Source organism: Aethina tumida, chromosome 4, assembly GCF_024364675.1.
Source record: "Aethina tumida isolate Nest 87 chromosome 4, icAetTumi1.1, whole genome shotgun sequence".
Lineage (NCBI taxonomy): Eukaryota > Metazoa > Arthropoda > Insecta > Coleoptera > Nitidulidae > Aethina > Aethina tumida.
In genome coordinates this window covers 15,761,793-15,784,309 of record NC_065438.1, presented here as the reverse complement: position 1 = coordinate 15,784,309, position 22,517 = coordinate 15,761,793, and the positions used below count along the sequence as shown (strand labels likewise).

General features: G+C 33.0%; 1 protein-coding gene and 1 long non-coding RNA gene across 6 annotated transcripts in view; one reads left to right on the top strand and one right to left on the bottom strand.

Moving 5' to 3' along the window:
* LOC126265238 (uncharacterized) overlaps positions 1-327 on the bottom strand; it is a 57,065-nt gene extending 56,738 nt beyond the window's left edge. Inside the window, exon 1 of the long non-coding RNA XR_007547780.1 lies at positions 200-327. This is a non-coding gene — a long non-coding RNA (uncharacterized LOC126265238). The remainder of the gene's footprint in view (positions 1-199) is intronic.
* Positions 1-22,517, top strand: part of LOC109604404 (tensin-1) — a 293,281-nt gene that overhangs the window by 158,230 nt on the left and 112,534 nt on the right. For 4 of the 5 annotated variants that reach the window (XM_049965846.1, XM_049965847.1, XM_049965852.1 and 1 more), the window contains exons 2-3: positions 184-301; positions 9,772-9,809. In XM_049965846.1, the coding sequence (XP_049821803.1) occupies positions 184-301; positions 9,772-9,809 (156 nt within the window). Of the gene's footprint in view, positions 1-181; positions 302-9,771; positions 9,810-22,517 lie in introns of those variants that run through there. The other variant, XM_049965850.1, reaches the window with a different exon arrangement.

Genomic DNA, 22,517 nt, shown 5'->3' with positions numbered 1-22,517 from the left:
AGTTTTGCTTAAGCTGAGATTTGTGCATTTTATGTTTAAAGTTGAAAAACGCAATAACTTTCTTGACAACCTATTAGTACATTGAAATTACTTTAGTATTCTAGTCGCTAACGCCCTCGAAATGTCTCACCAACGTTCCACTCCCCACATTTCAAACTTGCTAATTAATATTGTGTGTTTCAGGGTGAAAATAACGCACCGCAAGGTCCGAGTCACGCGTTCCGCTGCAAGACCTTCAAGAAACCGAGGCCGTGTCACCTCTGCCACCAGCCGATCCTGAACGAGGGCTCCTGCTGTCGAGGTGAGGTCCCCATCCCGCAAAATAAACCGTTCCGGACTGTTGGGCGTGCAACCTGAAAAATATGAACTCAATTACCATTAAGCATCGGGTCATGTTCGGCGATATGTTTCTTGCACATTTCAGATCGTGTCGGGACTGCATGCTGGTTTTAAATCTGCTTAGCGTTTCAGTCGGTTCTGCATGAAATTAAGTTGTTCGTATGACGGATTTTGATGTGCGACTAATGCAAATCCTTTTGGGGCGAGTCCGTGGGATTTGTAAGCGGATTCCGACGTACACCGCAGCCATTGGTACGTTGAACGCGTTCGGCCGATTGTAACGCGTGGTTTTCGTTAAATGGGCAGGTCGGAGCGTTTTTGGAGTCTAATTAAAGTTTTTAGATAAAGCCGGACGCCTGAAATGTAATTACACGATGTTAAATTGCACCACGGTTTGTCCCAAGGGGCACTTTGTGCGATCATTGACAGTGCGGCGTTAAACGAAAAGTTTCATTTATGGCCGGCACAGATTCACTGTTCTTAATGAATATTGCCGGCTGAAACTTTCCTACAACTGTATGTTCTAGTTAAAGGTAAAGTTTAAATTGTGTTGTTTACGAAATAAAATTACTGGAAAAGTTGGAACTGTATGTTTTTACCTGTAATGCAATAAATAAATTATGAACTTTTTACATTTGTAAGTGCAGAACATGAAATTAAACAAACCAGAATTAATGTTTGGTTTTCCAACACAAATAAATAAAATATAATCTAAGTCAATCTTTTTAAGCAGGTTAGGAAATTCTTTCAGAAATTCCTCAGATATTTATGACATTCTTCATCTTTGTTTGCATTTTCGTTCTCTCTATTTTATTTTTGTTTTCTTTTTTCTTTGAAGATTCCTGTTATATTAATAGTAATCTTTGTCAACTTTATATACACTTATGTTCCCTTATTTTGCCGCTTCTGACATTGGAAGAATGTGAACCAAACCTATATTAATCTAACCTATTTTATATTCCTTTTTCTTTGAACATTCGAATTACTTACGTTACCAGAACACTTCAACATATTATTTAAGATTATGGTCATCTTTTTCTACACTCATGGTCGCTTATTTTGCCACTTTTGATATTGGAAGAATGTGAACCAAACCTATATTAATCTAACTTATTTTATTTTCTTTTTTCTTTGGACATTCGAATTACTTACGTTACCAGAACACTTCAGCATATTATTTAAGATGACAGCCAACTTTGGCTACACTTCTGTTCTCTCTATTTACCATTTCTAACATTGGAAGAGTGTGAACCAAACCAATCCTAATTTAACCTACTTATTGTCCTTTTTCTTTGGAAATTCGAGTTACATACGTTACCAGAACACTTCAGCATATTATTTAATATTATGGTCATCTTTTTCTACACTCATGTTCCCTTATTTTGCCACTTCAGACATTGGAAGAATGTGAACCAAAACTATATTAATCTAATCTATTTTATTTTCTTTTTTCTTTAGAAATTCGAGTTACTTACGTTACCAGAACACTTCAGCATATTATTTAAGATGATGATCAACTTTGTCTACACTTCTGTTCTCTCTATTTATCATTTCTAACACTGAAAGAATGTGAACCAAACCAATCCTAATTTAACCTACTTAATGTCCTTTTTCTTTGGAAATTCGAGTTACATACGTTACCAGAACACTTCAACATATTATTTAAGATTATGGTTATTTTTTTCTACACTCATGTTCCCTTATTTTGCCACTTCACGCATTGGAAGAATGTGAACCAAACCTATATTAATCTAACCTATTTTATTTTCTTTTTTCTTTAGACATTCGAATTACTTACGTTACCAGAACACTTCAGCATATTATTTAAGATGATGGTCAACATTGCCTACACTTCTGTTCTCTCTATTTAACATTTCTAACATTGGAAGAGTGTGAACCAAACCAATCCTAATTTAACCTACTTATTGTCATTTTTCTTTAAAAATTCGAGTTACATACGTTACCAGAACACTGCAGCATATTATTTAAGATTATGGTCATCTTCTTCAAACCAATCCTAATTTAACCTACTTAATGTCCTTTTTCTTTGGAAATTCGAGTTACATACGTTACCAGAACACTTCAACATATTATTTAAGATTATGGTTATCTTTTTCTACACTCATGTTCCCTTATTTTGCCACTTCACGCATTGGAAGAATGTAAACCAAACCTATATTAATCTAACCTATTTTATTTTCTTTTTTCTTTAGACATTCGAATTACTTACGTTACCAGAACACTTCAGCATATTATTTAAGATGATGGTCAACTTTGCCTACACTTCTGTTCTCTCTATTTATCATTTCTAGCATTGGAAGAGTGTCAACCAAATCAATCCTAATTTAACCTACTTATTGTCCTTTTTCTTTGGAAATTCGAGTTACATACGTTACCAGAACACTTCAGCATATTATTTAAGATGATGGTTAACTTTGCCTACACTTCTGTTCTCTCTATTTAACATTTCTAACATTGGAAGAGTGTGAACCAAACCAATCCTAATTTAACTTACTTATTGTCCTGTTTCTTTCTAAATTCGAGTTACATACGTTACCAGAACACTTCGGCATATTATTTAAGATTACGGTCATCTTTTTCTACACTTATGTTCCCTTATTTTGCAACTCCTGACATTGGAAGTATGTACCAAACCTATTTTAATCTAACCTATTTTATTTTCTTTTTTCTTTGGACATTCGAATTACTTACGTTACCAGAACACTTTAGCATATTATTTAAGATTATGGTCATCTTTTTCTACACTCATGTTGCTTTATTTTGCCACTTCAGACATTGGAAGTATGTACCAAACCTATTTTAATCTAACCTATTTTATTTTCTTTTTTCTTTGGACATTCGAATTACTTACGTTACCAGAACACTTCAGCATATTATTTAAGATGATGGTCAACTTTGCCTACACTTCTGTTCTCTCTATTTATCATTTCTAGCATTGGAAGAGTGTCAACCAAATCAATCCTAATTTAACCTACTTATTGTCCTTTTTCTTTGGAAATTCGAGTTACATACGTTACCAGAACACTTCAGCATATTATTTAAGATGATGGTTAACTTTGCCTACACTTCTGTTCTCTCTATTTAACATTTCTAACATTGGAAGAGTGTGAACCAAACCAATCCTAATTTAACTTACTTAATGTCCTTAATGTACTAGAACACTTCAGCATATTATTTAAGATTATGGTCATCTTTTTCAACACTTATGTTTCCTTATTTTGCCACTTCAGACATTAGAAGAATGTGAACCAAACCTATATTAATCTGACCTATTTTATTTTCTCCTTTCTCTTTATTATTTCTGTCATTAGGAACTTAATTTAACTAATCGTAATCTATCCTATACACTTCATCTAACCTAATTGAACATCTCATAACTTGAACTCTTTATGAAGGAATATTCTCACTCAGAGCAGATTGCTGTGACAATGAAACACCCCAACGCGAACATTTTGTCGATCAAACTGAACCCAAAATTAACCGTTTCCACAACAATAAAATGGCGTATAATTAGAATCGCGTGCTTCTTTCTCCGTACAATTCCCCCGCGATTAAATCGAAATTGAAAGCAATTTTAATTACCTAAATATGGTTCGGCGCACATCAAAGTCCCACTGACCGCCCATCGTTATTATACATTTGTGCGCGCGAAAAATGCTTATTACTCAGTTCGGTTCGCATGTTGCAATTCATTATTTCGCGAAATATGCATGGGAAAAGCGTCTCTCCCGCGAGTCGTGTACATGATTCTTTAAAATTCTTAACTGACAGGACAAACACCCACGTCAGCGGTACATGATGTTATTTAAACATCGGGGAGGGAAAAGTTTCGAGTACCGCTTCACAGCTTTTTGCGATCGTGCATTCGTGTACAATTCTTTTTTTTTGTGTTTGTTCTTGCGGCCGTTATGGCTGCCGTTCCATTTTCGAGTTGTCGGGTTGCATTCAAATTCCGCCCTACGTCACGCTTTTATCTTGACGATATTGACAACTGCCGGAGCGGTTTCCCATTCAACGGCGAGACGCGCTGACAGTACTTCTTTCGGTCGTACCGTCGGAGCCAATAATAGGACGGGGGATTCAGTTTCCGCATTCCGCGATACGAATGTTTTTTGACGGGGTTAATTAATATGCATGGCACACATGCAGTTTTATTATTTGATTAAATCTTAATGCGACGAAGCTGCAACCGTCTTAATTAAGCCACGCCACTTTTATCAGAAGGAGTAATTTAATAAACAACCTCCTCGATATCTTTTTTAATTATCGTCGAGGCCCGGCGGTCGTAAATTATGGCCAAATTTAATTGTTAATAAATTTATTAGGCTCGGCGTTTCGAAAGTTATCATCGGGATTTATATGTACGATTTTCGACCGTAACCCACCCACGCCGGTCATTTCCCATCAATGTGTGTTAAAGAGGCTATAATTTTCAGTTGGTAAAAATTAATGGGATTAATTCGCAGCAAATGACAATTAGTAAATTCTGAGGATAATTTACTGCTAATTGTACGGAGCTTTGAGGTGCATGCATGTGTGCAACACATATATGGAGTGCCCAATTTGCCAGACAATGCAAGGGGATAAGATGCAGAGGCGGGTTTAATTATCGATATCCTTAGTTGGTAATTGATTAATAAATTCGTAAGTATGTTGCAATTAGGAAATTGAGTTATTGATGGTTTTATTAGATCTTCCCTATCAAGGTCTGCTTCTTGTTTAATTTACAGTTGATATAATGCAATAACTTTTCCAGTTTGATTTATTGAGGAGGAAAAGTCTACTTTTATTAGTTCTTTTATCAATTTCAGACTTTTCATCAAGATAACAACTCATATTTAGTTCACTCCCTTGTGTTAATTTATCTTACAATATATGTATTCTTAATTTGTTCATTTTCCACTCTTTCTGAATTATTGAAGAAGTGTTTTGTATTGATCTTACAATATGACAGATTTTTGAATCTCATATTTCAAGATATGCTTCTTCATTAATTTAATTCTACCACTATTAAAGAAGTCCACAGTTTTATTAATTCTTTTTTCTTCGATAATTTTCTTATCATAATCTGCTTCTTCTTTAGTTTACTATTTTGTGTTGGCCATCTAACAATAAATTGTACTTTTTTGAATTTCACCTTCCATCATCTCTTCTATTTGAATTATTGAAAAAGTTTATGATTTTTTAGATTTTCCTCCTCTGGACTCCTCATCAAGATGTGCTTCCTCATTAGTTTGTGTTTGTGGTTATTGATTTGTAACTTTTTTAAATATTTTCATCTTCCATCATTTGACCAATATGAATTATTTAAGAAGTCCATAATTTTTTTAATTCTTTCTTCTCCGACTGTCTTCTTATCAAAATCTGCTTCTTCTTTAGTTTGCTATTTTGTGTTGGCCATCTAACAATAAATTGGATTTTTTGAATTTCACCTTTCATCATCTCTTCTATTTGAATTATTGAAGAAGTCTATGATTTTTTAGATTTTCCTCCTCTGGACTCCTCATCAAGATGTGCTTCCTCATTAGTTTGATGTTTGTGGTTATTGATTTGTAACTTTTTTAAATATTTTCATCTTCCATCATTTGACCAATATGAATTATTTAAGAAGTCCATAATTTTTTTAATACTTTCTTCTCCGACTGTCTTCTTATCAAAATCTGCTTCTTCTTTAGTTTGCTATTTTGTGTTGGCCATCTAACAATAAATTGGATTTTTTGAATTTCACCTTTCATCATCTCTTCTATTTGAATTATTGAAGAAGTCTATGATTTTTTAGATTTTCCTTCTCTGGACTCCTCATCAAGATATGCTTCGTCATTAGTTTGATGTTTGTGGTTATTGATTTGTAACTTTTTTAAATATTTTCATCTTCCATCATTTAACCAATATGAATTATTAAAGAAGTCCATAATTTTTTTAATTCTTTCTTCTCCGACAGTCTTCTTATCAAAATCTGCTTATTCTTTAGTTTGCTATTTTGTGTTGGCTATCTAACAATAAATTGTACTTTTTTGAATTTCACCTTCCATCATCTCTTCTATTTGAATTATTGAAAAAGTTTATGATTTTTTAGATTTTCCTCCTCTGGACTCCTCATCAAGATATGCTTCCTCATTAGTTTGATGTTTGTGGTTATTGATTTGTAACTTTTTTGAATATTTTCATCTTCCACCATTTGACCAATATGAATTATTAAAGAAGTCCATAATTTTTTTAATTCTTTCTTCTCTGACAGTCTTCTTATCAAAATCTGCTTCTTCTTTAGTTTGCAATTTTGTGTTGGCCATCTAACAATAAATTGGATTTTTTGAATTTCACTTTCCATCATCCCTCCTATTCGAATTATTGAAGAAGTCTATGATTTTTTAAATTTTCCTCCTCTGGACACCTCATCAAGATGTGCTTCCTCATTAGTTTGATGTTTGTGGTTATTGATTTGTAACTTTTTTGAATATTTTCATCTTCCATCATTTGACCAATATGAATTATTAAAGAAGTCCATAATTTTTTTAATTCTTTCTTCTCCGACAGTCTTCTTATCAAAATCTGCTTCTTCTTTAGTTTGCTATTTTACGTTGGCCATCTAACAATAAAATGGATTATTTTGAATTTCACTTCCCATCATTTCTTCTACTTGAATTATTGAAGAAGTCTATGATTTTTTAGATTTTATTGATTGCAATTTTTTAGAATATTTTCATCTTCCACAATCTGACCAATCTGAATAGTTAAGTCCATAGTTTTTTAATTCTTTTTTTTTCCGACAATCTTCTTATCAAAATCTGGTTCTTCTTTTTCTTAGTGATAATTCATCTTAAAATAATTTTCTTTTTCATTTCATTTTTTTTTCCAACATCTTCCACTTCTGAATTATTAATTAATTCTTTTCCTTCAATCCTCTCATCAATGTCTGACACCTTTACGTTTCTATTTTGTCTTAATTAGTAAGATTTTTTGTATTCTTTCGAAGCACCTGCTTCGTCTGTCACCATATTTACATGTGAAATATTCTTGAACACCCACTTGACCCAATTAGGGCATTTCCTTTGATCTGGAGTAGGTGCAAAAGGGTCCAGCTCAAAACCAAAATCCATTGGTCATTCGAGTCGCGTGTAAACCGAAAACCGCCATTAATCATGTAAATCAGTCTTATTCGGTTCCGCCACTGGACACGTTTGATATCCGAACCGCACCGGGACAATCAACAATCGGAGGTGTGTTTGGCATTGAAAAGGCGCGAGTCGTTCGGGGTTAAATATCGCGTTAAAGCTCAAAAGGGAAACCGATGATTTATGGTCGGAGGCGCAACTAAGGCACTGCCAATTTTTATAAATCACAATTGGTACACCGATGACCTCCAGCGGTGACAATTGATGTATGGCCGTTGAATCGTCGATGGTAATTTCCTTGGGCCGCGTCTGGTATCTCTTTAAACGTATCAATGGTACGTTGTTCGGGATGAAATGCATGTGAATATAAAGTTCTTCTTATCGAACGTTTTTTCATTCTTTTTATAGTTGTGTGGAACGCACGCTGAAATCCAATTGTGTGGGAAAGGAATGAAGTGTCGTTATCTGAGGCGATTATTGAATCTTCCCAGTCTTGAATTTTGAAATTATTCAAATTGATTCAACACATTTGTTACGCTTTTCAAAGTTAAGATCTGTGCGCACTTTTTGTCGCTGGATAATCTTTACAAGTCAATTGGAAGGAAGGTTTTGGTTGCTTTAATCGCCTTAGCTGCTCCCTGGAAGTCAGTTTTAGCATGTTTCCTTTAGAAAGCAGTAATGCATGGTTATTATTCAAGCTTGCAAAAAAATGCCAACTAATAAGTGTTTCCTTAATGCATTTATAATTGTAACCATTAGTATGATATTTAACTAAAAACGTTAATTTATATGTTTACCAACGTTGGCATTAAATAATGGCATTTTGAGACCACACAAGCTTAAATATCCATAACGTGCCACAATTATTACAATCACTGGATGTTTATAAAACTATACTCAGCACCATTCCACTTTATGATCGTCGATAACGCAACCTTTGTATAAAATCCTTGGTTTAAACAGACAACAGATTTAACATGTCAGTCCCATTATTCAATGGCACGTCAATTTCGCATCGGAAACGGGAGAAGAAGAAACTGCGTAGCAGATAAACAACGTTTTTATTGGACGCACAATCAATAAAGGCCTTAATTTACAATCCCATGAAAGCCATGATTAAATCAGCATGACATTTTACGAGGCTCGCTTCCGGAAACTCCTCGCCGACTGAAAAATGCCACACACACAAACCCGTCCGGTCGCTCGAACAAACCAAGAACACCGGACCGTTTAATCATTCCCATTGAAAAACGATCCCGCCTTCTGCGGATCCACGAAGATTTAATTACACTTAATAAACATATAAACGATGGCGAATCATAAAAATCGTGCGGCATCGACCGTTACCGCATTAATTAAGTTCCACGTCTAATAATTTGTGGACACACTTGCATAACGGACGGAGAGATCTTTAAAGAGCTCATAATTGACTCTAATTGTGATGTATGGGTTGTGTAAACTGTGTTTTTACAACGCACTAATGGTTCCAGTTCGAGACGAAGCTTTTCAACTCGTCCCAGCATCGGCAACTCAATGCCCGTGCATTGTTGTGACTAATAAGCAAACTCAATTTGGTACCAACACAAACGACTCCTTATTTCCATAAAACTCCGGTCGTGTATGGCTACATGCACATCTTCTTTTAATATTCATCATCGGTCCACGTTCGTACATGTAATCTGAATAATGAAGTGGCATTTGATGTGGAATATTTAAATATCCGCGGTCTACAAGAATTCACCGAGTACGAGGTATTTTTTCGTTTACACAGACCGAAGGGCATTTACATAACAAATTAGGTTTGTATTCAGCCAAACCAACTTCCAAGGACTCCTTCTGTAATATGTTAACTTAATTATATTTTAATGCAGCTGCTAAATGCTGTATTTTCATGTCAACGGGGAATTTTAAGCAAGAGAAATTAATTTGTATGCACTTCATCAACAAAAATAAACGGGGGTTGGATATTGGCCATAAAAACGGTTATTATAGTAAATTATTTGGTGATTATCAGGAAATGATTCACGATAAATCATACGTGTAACAACGCAGTCAATTAAATTTAAAAAGTACAAATTAATTTTAATAATTCAGAGGTACGAGAAACTGTTTTCCCAGTATCATTAATCTGATTTCTGGTAGATTTATATACGCTACACTGTTGGGTAAGATCCCATCTAAGATAGCAGGTGTACGAAGATTTATGGCGTTAATTAACGTCCTTGATAAAATTAACTAGTCAAATATTGTTTGTTATTGTTAAACATACATGTATTAATTTATTTGTTTTTTGTTCCAGTGTGCAAATATGTCTGCCACAAAGTTTGTGAAAGCAAGGTAAGAATTTATCCCATTATAATGTTCTACAATAAATATTATATAAACAGATAGATTAGGTCATTTTTTAAATGTAATAATGAGTTAGATATATGATCCATTATATAGACATTAAAGTTTGTAAGAGTGTTGAATTTCTGCCTATAATATCCCATGTGTTCAATCGGTGATAAGATGGAGATGTTGCTGATCATGGAAAAGACTTCCTATGGTATAAACCCTTCCTTCTTTTGCCTACCACTGCTGGAGTGGTCGTCCAAAATCCAATCATTTGTTGTCTCCATATGGATGAGCCTAAACATCAAATGTTGTTAAAATTGAATCTCTGGATGTGTGCGTTCTATTTTCTATGTCTCTGAAACTATAATACTATGTAACAACAAACAATTTGTAATTGTTACTCGTCGACGATAAGGACCGGGAAAAAAAGCTTCGATTCGCCTACAAAACTCTGTAATGAATGAATTTCCGTAAAACCCATTAACTTGCGCACACTTCATAACAGAACAATGGACTGCATAATGTGATATCTATCATTCAAGTCCAAGTTACATACAATTAGATTACAATGATGGTGTTCCGTCATGTGATACGGGGTCCAGATAACATAGATTTGAATAAACATGCCTCTTCATTGCGCAACAATAACAAATACGAAAATTACCATTAGAAACAGTTGCGCAATTTTATTGGCTGCAGTGGAAAAACTTCTTCAACTCGTGGCCCAAACTTGGTCGTCTTTTAATGTGGGCCAAGATTTATTGCCCCCCCGTAAACAGTCTGATATGAATACTGTTATCCTGACACGGTAATGATATATACGTTCACGTGTTCCCTTCCACGCTTTGACATGAAAGCACTTCGAGTCTAATTTGCGACTAAAATAGGCATACTTTAAGCCACTTCCTTGTAATTAACATAATACACATTCATATATTCCGACCTGCATTTTCTTATTATGCATCTCCATAATTGAATTTGCATGTGTATGCGTGTCAGTAATCGACCGTAATATTCTCCGCAATTTTTGTTTTAATAAAAGGATTTGTAAAATAATCCGAAGATTTGCGGTAGGTCCGGAGAATGTCGCAGGACGCGCTCCGACTGTAGGCAACCCCGGTTGCGCGCTTGCGATACGGTTGCATGAGCTCGCGGCCAGGAGAAAGGTTTAATCGAATTTCGTGACGCAGTGTAACAATTCAGAAATGTTGTTTGGAACATTAAGTGGCATTTAAACACACAATTTCCTATTAAAAGTTTATTATTATTAAACAAAGTCATTTTATACATATGAATCTCTAAAGTTTTATTTAATTCTTTGAGTTTTTAAAATATCTATGCTTAATTTACTTTAACGATATTAAAACGAATAATTCTCCTTTAAAAGATTAACATTATTGAAGATAATTTTAGAAGAATTTATTACTTAAACATATTTAACATTCCATTTTAAGCATGGAACATTTAAGAAGTGTCTACTTTCTTTTAAATTTTAATAATTCTTATTCAGTTTTGAAGGCAGAAATGACAAAATTTCTTTGCAATAATTTACTTAAAGTATTGAATGATATATAATTTAGAGCATTTCAAAAGTGTTTATAATTCTACTTTCTTTGAAATTTGAGTAATTATTATTCAGTTTTACAAGCTGAAATAAAAAATGTTAAAGCTTTCATTCATTTGCAATAACTTACTTTAATATTATTTACTGTTTTTGATATTAATGTTGCTTATAAACTTAATTGGTACTAAAATATACAACTTTCCTTTAAGAAATAATAATTATCATTAAAAAATTAAGTTTAAAAAAATGTATAATTTTTTCTTAAATTATTTTAATTGTATGAATACTTAGTATAATTATAACATTGTATAATTTATAATATTTTTAATATATATTTTTTTTATATTATTTTATAATTTATAATAATTTTGGAATTTAGTTGTTATTTAGTTTACAGAGTAAAGTTATAAGTTTTCGTTTTTTTGTAATAATTTACTTTTATGATATTATTTAACGGTTTTGGTATTAATGATGTTTAGAAACTTCAATGGCATTTAAATATATATTTTTCTTATAAAAAATAAAATAAATACTTAAATATGTATATAATTTCGAATATTTAAGAAGTATTTATAAATCTACTTAAATTTTTAGTTTTGTATACTGAAATAATAAATATTTTATAAATTACTTCATAGTTCTTAAATTATTAAAGGGTTTTGATATTATTATTGTTTAGAAATTTCAATAGCATTAAAGCATATATTATTTTTTATTTAAGAGATTATTATTATTATTGAAGAAAGTAAATTTTTAAAGAAATTATGTTGTTTTAATTTTGTTAATTCTTTAAATGCACATTTGCGAATATTTAAATGTTATAATCTTACTTTCTTTTAAATTTTAATAGTTATTAGTTTAATTTTGCAGGCTAAAATATTTTTTGATGAATTTAGGATGTTTATTCAATAGGTTATTTTAATTTTTGAAACACCTGAAGATGTTCATAATTAAGTAATTAAAGTTTACCTTCCTTCGCAATAATATACTTTAATGATATTATTTTACACACGTACAATAGGCTTAAATTTTGTACCGTTTTGAACCGTACCAAATAACATCGAATCGTCTAAATTTTAAACGAAATTGGTCATAATTGTTTAAACAATTTGAACGAGAAATCCGGTTACATATTTGAGAGACATCCCGTTGTCTTTCCGAGATGATTAGTTTCCCACGGCGACTTGTCAATATTTACCTACATCTGAGCACGGTTGTTTGGGTAATTGAAAGCAGTAGCTAATTGTGTGACACAAAGGAGGACCCAGCTTTGTGCCATCAAAGGCTTTCGAACTATCTGAAATTTACCCAAATTAAACGGGATTTACCGTCAACAATTAGCTGGAAGTTTGGACGTTTTCATGTACCAGAAAAACACAAAATAAAATTGGTGGAGAACAACAACAGCACCTAGTTGTATAGCACAATATCCAGTTTGTTTGTCGCAACGACCTTCTCAACGGGGCGAGGTAGACTGCATGGCATTGCCACTGTGGCGCAAAAACTGGAAGCCACTTATTGCCTAATAAGTCCTTTAGGTAAACTCAGGATATTGACATTTGTATGAGACGCCGTGCACCCGACAATTTTTCATCATGTACAGCTAACCGGAGCCGCTTCGTCCAAACCAGACGTGTTCCTAACTGAATCCTAACTGCGTAAAAATTTCAGTACTGTTTTACCATGCACTATTACAGACACCCAAGTGTGCGCTTCTCCAAATTCATTTGCCGGAGAACGCTTGATTAACAGTTCCCCGCGTTCACATCCAGAGATGAGACTTTTATGCTCTCGCACGTTAAATTAAAGAAAAAAACAAACACATCAGTCAGCCAGTCGGTGTGACTGACTAAAATATTATCTAATTATGCGGATTTACAAAGCTAGAAAACATGGGAAACCTTCGGTTCCGTTACACAATGCCGGAGTGATTTACAGATTATCTGCGTTCGCCAAGTTTAATTGACGTCTTGTCCTATTCAGCCATTCTGCAATTATTAAATAATAGTTTTATGTCGGTTCGATTAGTTCTCGGAGATACATTTACGAGATAAGCGGGTCACAGATTGAAGCGACAATAAATTCCAGGCGCCTCTACTTAAGACTTGACTGCCATCCGATGGAATCTGGATTGTTAGATTCAAATTGAGACTACTTATGTTCGTCTCTCTGATTTTGATATATTTTAAGTATACTGATGCTTAAAGTAAACCTAGAGATAACTAACATAATATTTTATTCGTCAATATTTTACTAATAAACATGTCTATTTTAATAAAAATTTACTTATCATATAATAAATTTGATTTTGCTATTATGTAACTTTTTATTTAAAGAAAACTATGGAATGATATTGGTAAATCGTAAAACTAAATGAATGATTATTATAATAAATATAACTTACATTAAATTGTTTAATACAATGACAGCTTTCTAACGTTTGGGTACGAAACTTCAATTTGATCTACTCATAGTTCATTGCAACTATTCACTTATATTCAATTTATTTGCATGTAGTTCGAATTATACTATTAAATTAAAAAATAAAATATAATTTTACATTGGTTCTTATTAGTATAAAATTCCTTTTGAAATTTTATTAATTTAAACTGGAATTAACACTCCTACCAATGAATCATGTTTATAAAATCTCGTTTAGTTAAAATTAAACATGAAATAAAACTTTTTAACATGTACTTTCGACAGTCGTCAAGGGGTTGTTGTTAAATGGTTGATTTTAACGTAAATTTCACAACTTTGTAACCGAACCTAATACGAAATCTTTTATTTTATTCTATTCAACACAAAATTCGTATTTTGCGTTTGACCGTGTAAGAGAGAGAGAGAAAGAGAGAAAGAATTACATGTTTATGAGTGTTGGAGAAAGACGAAAGTAAGGAACATTGGATGCTCTGTCAAAGTGTGCTGTGCAAATTTGTCTGGCGATCGTGTTCAATTGTTATTTCTCAGAATTGCTGTTTTAGAGAGGAGAAGGGGTAAAAGTTGGATTTTTGATGTTTGAGAAATATTTCAACGAAATTGTAGCGACGGATATTTTAATTTTTTAGTTTAAAATTAATTCAATTATTTCGTATATTTGTATTAATTATTTATTGTAATTATTTTTTGTACTTATAGACTTCTCTGGTTTTCAGTAAAATTACTGAAATTTTTATGTATTTTTAGGATAATTAGAATTTGTTGAACTCGAAATTTATGTTCCGGAATTCGGGAGTGGTCAACACGCAAATCATATCATATATCATTAGAAGCTTCGTATGCCAACCTAGTAAAGAGTCTTTACAAAATATACAAGGATTTTCTTCAAATACTGTTTTAAAATCACCAAGTCAGTCATATGAAATTTAAAACACATTTTAAAAAACTAAAAAATTCTTAAAAATTGTAGAAAAATCAATGTAAAATATATTAATTGAATTAAATTTTAAGTATTTTATTATGCCGCTAATAAAAATATATAGCAACTATAGCAATAAGTTTAAATTTGCAATTTAAAAAGCATAAATAAATAAGTTTAGTTTAATATAATAATAATAATGCCATGTAAATTAACTCAATGAATTGAGTTAAAATCTGATTGAGATACAAGAACTAAATGTTAAACAGAACTTTATATTGTTGCACATTAAATAAATGAAAAGTCAGTAATTTTTCATACATAATTTTTAACATTTCAATATATTTATAAACACTCTACTTAACTATTATAAAATAGTTTTTTATATAAAAAAGACAAAATCCTCTATTCGATTCTTATCTACACAAAATTCATATTTTACATTTGACCACATAAGAAGGAAAAAGAAAGAAATACGTATTTATGTGTGTTCGAGAAGGACAAATATAGCAAACGGCGGATGCGCCTGACAAGTAAGCTGTGCAAGTTTGTGTGCTTTCAATTGTTATTTGCCGTTTTAGAGAGGAGAAGGGGAAAAATCGCATTTTTGTTGTTCGACAAATATTTCAACGAAGTTTTACGGACCATCATTATTTTTATTTTTCAATTAAACGTTACTTTCGACTATTTCGTGTATTGGTATTATTTATTTATTGTACTTATAGATTATATTAGTTTATAGTAAAATTATTAATTTTTTTACAGTTATAAATGTAGAAAGTTGAATTAAAGCAATTTTTTATCACATTCAGCAACATTAAATTACAATATTTTTAGATTCCTATTTTTAATCGTTGTTTATTCAATTATACTCATTTAAAATGATTGATAAAAATAAATATAGCAGTAAATTTAAATGTCCGTTAATTTTTCTTTCCGTTTCCACACATTTACTCACATAAGAAGGAAAAAGAAAGAAATACATGTTCATGAGGGTTCGAGAAGGACAAAAATAGCAATCGGCGGATGCGCCTGTCAAGTGAGCTGTGTAAATTTGTGTGGCCAACGCCTCCAATTGTTTTTCTCAGAATTGCTGTTTTAGACAGGAGAAGGGGAAAAATCGCATTTTTGTTGTTCGAGAAATATTTGAACGAAGTTTTACAGACCATCATTATTTTTATTTTTCAATTAAATGTTTAATTTTTTTATTAATTTCTAAAAACAAAATATATAAATATATTATTAAATTAAATATATTTGTTTTTTAGTTGCCATCATAACAAATTCATGGTTATGATGGTTTCAAATTTGTAATTTAAAAAAGCATTAATAAATGTTTTTTTTTTTTAATACAAATGTCACAATAAAATTAATTCCCAAAAATACCTAACAAAGAGACTCAATGTAACTATACCTGATATATTTTCATCCATCCAAGAGACAGACCACCACAGGACACATTTACAAAGTTGAAACCATAAAATGCTCGTTAAAATTGTCGAAAATTGTTTTCATCGAAATTCCTTTACACCAATAGAACAACAGAACACCCGTTGTTTTGTTTCCTGAAAACGATACACACACGGGTCACTTATTTAATTTATTTATATTTGATAGATTAGCGACTGTTAATCTGTCTTTTTAGTTGGATTAAAACACTAAATTCACAATAATACGCTTTATTACAACAAACGTACTTTAACCCTCGACATCTAAAGCTTGACTGCCTGGTTCTTTCTTAAGAACTGCCCCGAATATTAAATGTAAACAAATACTTCAGATTTGCTTATAAAACAAAACTAGTCTAAATAGATGTGAGCACGTCGCATCGGTCCATCGGTGAAGGTGATGACGTAAGCTAACACGGCCTTCCTGACATGTGGGGCGTCCTCGACCCTTCCACAGTTTTGCAAAGATTCACCTGACACCGGTAATCTGTAAACATTATAACAGCAGTACAAGCTCAAAATATATTCGAAGAACTAAGTCTAAACCTTATTTCATTTAACAAAATAGACTGTTATGTGGCACAGTTAACAACCACTAGAAGCTCAGAGGCGGCTCAACCATCAACAGGTCTGTTACACCCATGACTCTCAAGTGCTATCAAAAGATACCATATTCTAGCCAGGAGCTCAGAGGCGGTTCAACCACTACCAGGTCTATTACCCGCTTGTCTCACAGACACAGAACACAACAATCTAAGCCTGCAGAGCAGGGACCTTAAACATAGCCTGCCGAGCAGGGACCTTTAAACATAGCCTGCAAAGTAGGGACCTTAAACATAGCCTGCAAAGTAGGGACCTCAAACATAGCCTGCGACGCAGGGACCTTAAAAATAGCCTGCCGAGCAGGGACCTTAATCATAGCCTACTAAGCAGGGACCTTCACATATAGCCTGATACACAGGGACCTTAAACAGCCTACTAAGCAGGGATCTTTACACACATTCACACATCAATCTTATTAAATAAATCTATATCCATCATACCTTATAGAATTTCTGTATCTGGCCAGGTTCGTAACTGTTCATGTGCCGCTATTGTAGTTCTACCTCGGCTGCCAATCCTTCGGAGTGCGTACCTCTCATTAGGTAAACAATGCGTTACCTCAAAGGGTCCGTGATACTTTGGTTTCAACTTTCCTCTATTCGACAGCTAACAGCGACATCTAATCCTAACGAACTTGCTTCTGTATGTAGTTCGGTTGACAATTCCAGATCAAAAATGTTGAAAATCGGATAAGAAGTCAATCGCACATTTTCACATTTACATGTCCATTCAAAAGATTTTCCCTCACGTAACAGTGTAAATATCGGTGCTGTTAAAGTTCCAAAGTTTTTCACAAGATGTCTAAAATATCCAGTCAGTCCTTTTTCGATCACACCTAAATATTTCACAGATGTTTGGAAAAAGTTACATTTTTGTATATTTAAGGGCGTCAATGTCCTTTCTTAAGTTCTTAAGACATTCTTGAATGGGTCGAGAGGGCACAACACATCATCAACATAAACAAACGCAATATCGTCTTTAAGTGGTCCAAGGGCTTTAACGATGGCGCTCTGATAATCTGATGGAGAGTTTATGAGATCAAACGGCATTCGGTTGTTCTTTTATTTCTTTCGTAACCCACTCGTCCATTCCTGACAAATTCAAGTCATATTCCTCAAATGCAATTTCTAAATCTTACAAGTCGAAACTGCGCTGCAGCCACACTTAAACCTTCTGCGCAGCCATCTTCAATGTTGCTTGAGTAGTTTGGGCGTTGGCCATTGTCGATAAAATTTCCATGTTTTGTTTTTGGAATCTGTTGTTACTTTCTTGCTGCTAGTCTCTCTCCGATGCACTTTCGGTAATGTTCACAACGTTCGGACTCACTGCGCGTTTGTGTTTTTCACTATTGTTTGTTCGTTCACAAAGAAACACAAAAAAAAAAAAATATTTTTTTAGGTCCTTTCTTCCGGAAATTCACGAGAAGATATCCCACTTCTGATGATAGATTAGCGACTGTTAATCTGTCTTTTTAGTTGGATTAAAACACTAAATTCACAATAATACGCTTTATTACAACAAACGTACTTTAACCCTCGACATCTAAAGCTTGACTGCCTGGTTCTTTCTTAAGAACTGCCCCGAATATTAAATGTAAACAAATACTTCAGATTTGCTTATAAAACAAAACTAGTCTAAATAGATGTGAGCACGTCGCATCGGTCCATCGGTGAAGGTGATGACGTAAGCTAACATATTTAATTTGAACTATATAAATATTCATTTTAGTATATTAATTTATGCAAATTAGTTTCAATTACCTTATTATTGATATTTCCACAAATGAATTAAGATCATAAAATCTGGTTAAGATACAAAAATTAAACACTAAATAAAATTTAATAATATATGTTAATCAATAATATTTCAAGCATCATATCATTTATTACTAAATTTCAATACATTTACCTAAAACTGCTTAATTTACTCTACTGTAAAATAGTGAAACAAATATTTTTTGATTTTAACACACATTCTCAATTTAGTAACTGAACTTATAAAAAAACGAAATCCTCTGTTCGAATCTATTCTGCACAAAATTCATTTTTTGCATTTGACCGTTTAAGAAAGATAGAGAGAGACATACATGTTCATGAGTGTTAGAGAAGGAAGGATGTAGCGATCCGCGAATGCGCCTGTCAAGTGAGCTGTGCAAATTTGTGTGGGCAACGCCTTCAATTGTTATTTGTCAGAATTGCCGTTTTAGTGAGGAGAAGGGGTAAAAATCGCATTTTTGTTGTTTGAGAAATATTTCGACGAAATTGTGCGGACGATTATTATTTTTATTTTTGAATTAAACGTTATTTTCAACTATTTCGTGAATTTGTACTATTTATTATACCATGTTTTAATTTCTAGAAGCAAAATACATAAATATATTATTAAATTAAACATAATTTTTTTTTTAATTGTTACCATAAATAATTTATAAGAACTATAAAAATATGTGGTGTTAAATTTGCAACTTAAAAAGTATTAATATATGTTTTGTTTAATACAAATGTCATAATAAAATTAATTCCCAAAGTCACTTAATATACAGACTCAATGCAACGTACCCGATATACTTTCATATTCATAATCCATCCAGTGTTAATATGCCACAATTCAGTTGAAGGAAGCACAGACCACCTCAGGACACATTTACAAAGTTAAAACTATAAAATTCGTTAAAATTGACAAAAATCGACTAAGTACGCCATTATTGAACATTAAATAGATATAAAGAATCACTCATACGCATGCGCTTGAGTACAAATTAGTCTACAATAAAATTAATTCCCAAAATCACCCAATAAACAGACTCAATGCAACATACCTGATATATTTTCATATTCATAATCCATCCAGTGTTAATATGCCACAATTCAGTTGAAGGAAGCACAGACCACCTCAGGACACATTTACAAAGTTAAAACTATAAAACGCTCGTTAAAATTGACAAAAATCGACTAAGTACGCCATTATTGCACATTAAATAGATGTAAGAAATCCCTCATACGCATGCGCCTGTGTTCAAATTAATCCACAATAAAATTAACTCCCAAAATCACCCAATAAACAGACTCAATGCAACATACCCGATATATTTTCATGTTCATAATCCATCCAGTGTTAATATGCCACAATTCAGTTGAAGGAAGCACAGACCACCTCAGGACACATTTACAAAGTTAAAACTATAAAACGCTCGTTAAAATTGACAAAAATCGACTAAGTACGCCATTATTGCACATTAAATAGATGTAAGGAATCCCTCATACGCATGCGCCTGTGTTCAAATTAGTCCACAATAAAATTATCTCCCAAAATCACCCAATAAACAGACTCAATGCAACATACCCGATATATTTTCATGTTCATAATCCATCCAGTGTTAATATGCCACAATTCAGTTGAAGGAAGCACAGACCACCTCAGGACACATTTACAAAGTTAAAACTACAAAACGCTCGTTAAAATTGACAAAAATCGACTAAGTACGCCATTATTGCACATTAAATAGATGTAAGGAATCCCTCATACGCATGCGCCTGTGTTCAAATTAATCCACAATAAAATTAACTCCCAAAATCACCCAATAAGCAGACTCAAAGCAACATACCCGATATATTTTCATATTCATAATCCATCCAGTGTTAATATGCCACAATTCAGTTGAAGGAAGCACAGACCACCTCAGGACACATTTACAAAGTTAAAACTATAAAACGCTCGTTAAAATTGACAAAAATCGACTAAGTACGCCATTATTGCACATTAAATAGATGTAAGGAATCCCTCATACGCATGCGCCTGTGTTCAAATTAATCCACAATAAAATTAACTCCCAAAATCACCCAATAAGCAGACTCAAAGCAACATACCCGATATATTTTCATATTCATAATCCATCCAGTGTTAGTATGCCACAATTCAGTTGAAGGAAGCACAGACCACCTCAGGACACATTTACAAAGTTAAAACTATAAAACGCTCGTTAAAATTGACAAAAATCGACTAAGTACGCCATTATTGCACATTAAATAGATGTAAGGAATCCCTCATACGCATGCGCCTGTGTTCAAATTAATCCACAATAAAATTAACTCCCAAAATCACCCAATAAGCAGACTCAATGCAACATACCCGATATATTTTCATGTTCATAATCCATCCAGTGTTAATATGCCACAATTCAGTTGAAGGAAGCACAGACCACCTCAGGACACATTTACAAAGTTAAAACTATAAAACGCTCGTTAAAATTGACAAAAATCGACTAAGTACGCCATTATTGCACATTAAATAGATGTAAGGAATCCCTCATACGCATGCGCCTGTGTTCAAATTAGTCCACAATAAAATTATCTCCCAAAATCACCCAATAAACAGACTCAATGCAACATACCCGATATATTTTCATGTTCATAATCCATCCAGTGTTAATATGCCACAATTCAGTTGAAGGAAGCACAGACCACCTCAGGACACATTTACAAAGTTAAAACTACAAAACGCTCGTTAAAATTGACAAAAATCGACTAAGTACGCCATTATTGCACATTAAATAGATGTAAGGAATCCCTCATACGCATGCGCCTGTGTTCAAATTAATCCACAATAAAATTAACTCCCAAAATCACCCAATAAGCAGACTCAAAGCAACATACCCGATATATTTTCATATTCATAATCCATCCAGTGTTAATATGCCACAATTCAGTTGAAGGAAGCACAGACCACCTCAGGACACATTTACAAAGTTAAAACTATAAAACGCTCGTTAAAATTGACAAAAATCGACTAAGTACGCCATTATTGCACATTAAATAGATGTAAGGAATCCCTCATACGCATGCGCCTGTGTTCAAATTAATCCACAATAAAATTAACTCCCAAAATCACCCAATAAGCAGACTCAAAGCAACATACCCGATATATTTTCATATTCATAATCCATCCAGTGTTAGTATGCCACAATTCAGTTGAAGGAAGCACAGACCACCTCAGGACACATTTACAAAGTTAAAACTATAAAACGCTCGTTAAAATTGACAAAAATCGACTAAGTACGCCATTATTGCACATTAAATAGATGTAAGGAATCCCTCATACGCATGCGCCTGTGTTCAAATTAATCCACAATAAAATTAACTCCCAAAATCACCCAATAAGCAGACTCAAAGCAACATACCCGATATATTTTCATATTCATAATCCATCCAGTGTTAATATGCCACAATTCAGTTGAAGGAAGCACAGACCATCACAGACCACATTTACGTTAAGTTAAAACTATAAAATGTCGTTAAAAATGACAAAAATCGAGTAAGTACGCCTCCTGTTTCTGTCGAAATATACTTGGTAACCGGTCGACCAAACGAAACACACAACATATACTTGAGACAATTGTCAAAGATTTAAATAATAATAATTTTACAATTTTGTAACTGAACCTAAAATATACGAAGACTGATTTGTCTATCCGATTGAAAATACGCATTTTGCATTTGACGGAGAGAAAGAAATACAAATTTATGGGAGTTGGAGAAGGATGAAAGATGCGGGAGGCGGAGCCTCGCCGGTCAAAATAACGACGCTGTTTCGTGTGGCTGCATTTAATAGTATTTCTTAGAATTGTATTTTTTTATAGAAGAAGGGATAAAATTTGAATATTCGGCGTTTTGGAAGCGTTTCGGTACGATTTGAATTGGCAGTTATTATTTTTCTATTTTAGTGTGATAATGTGTCAA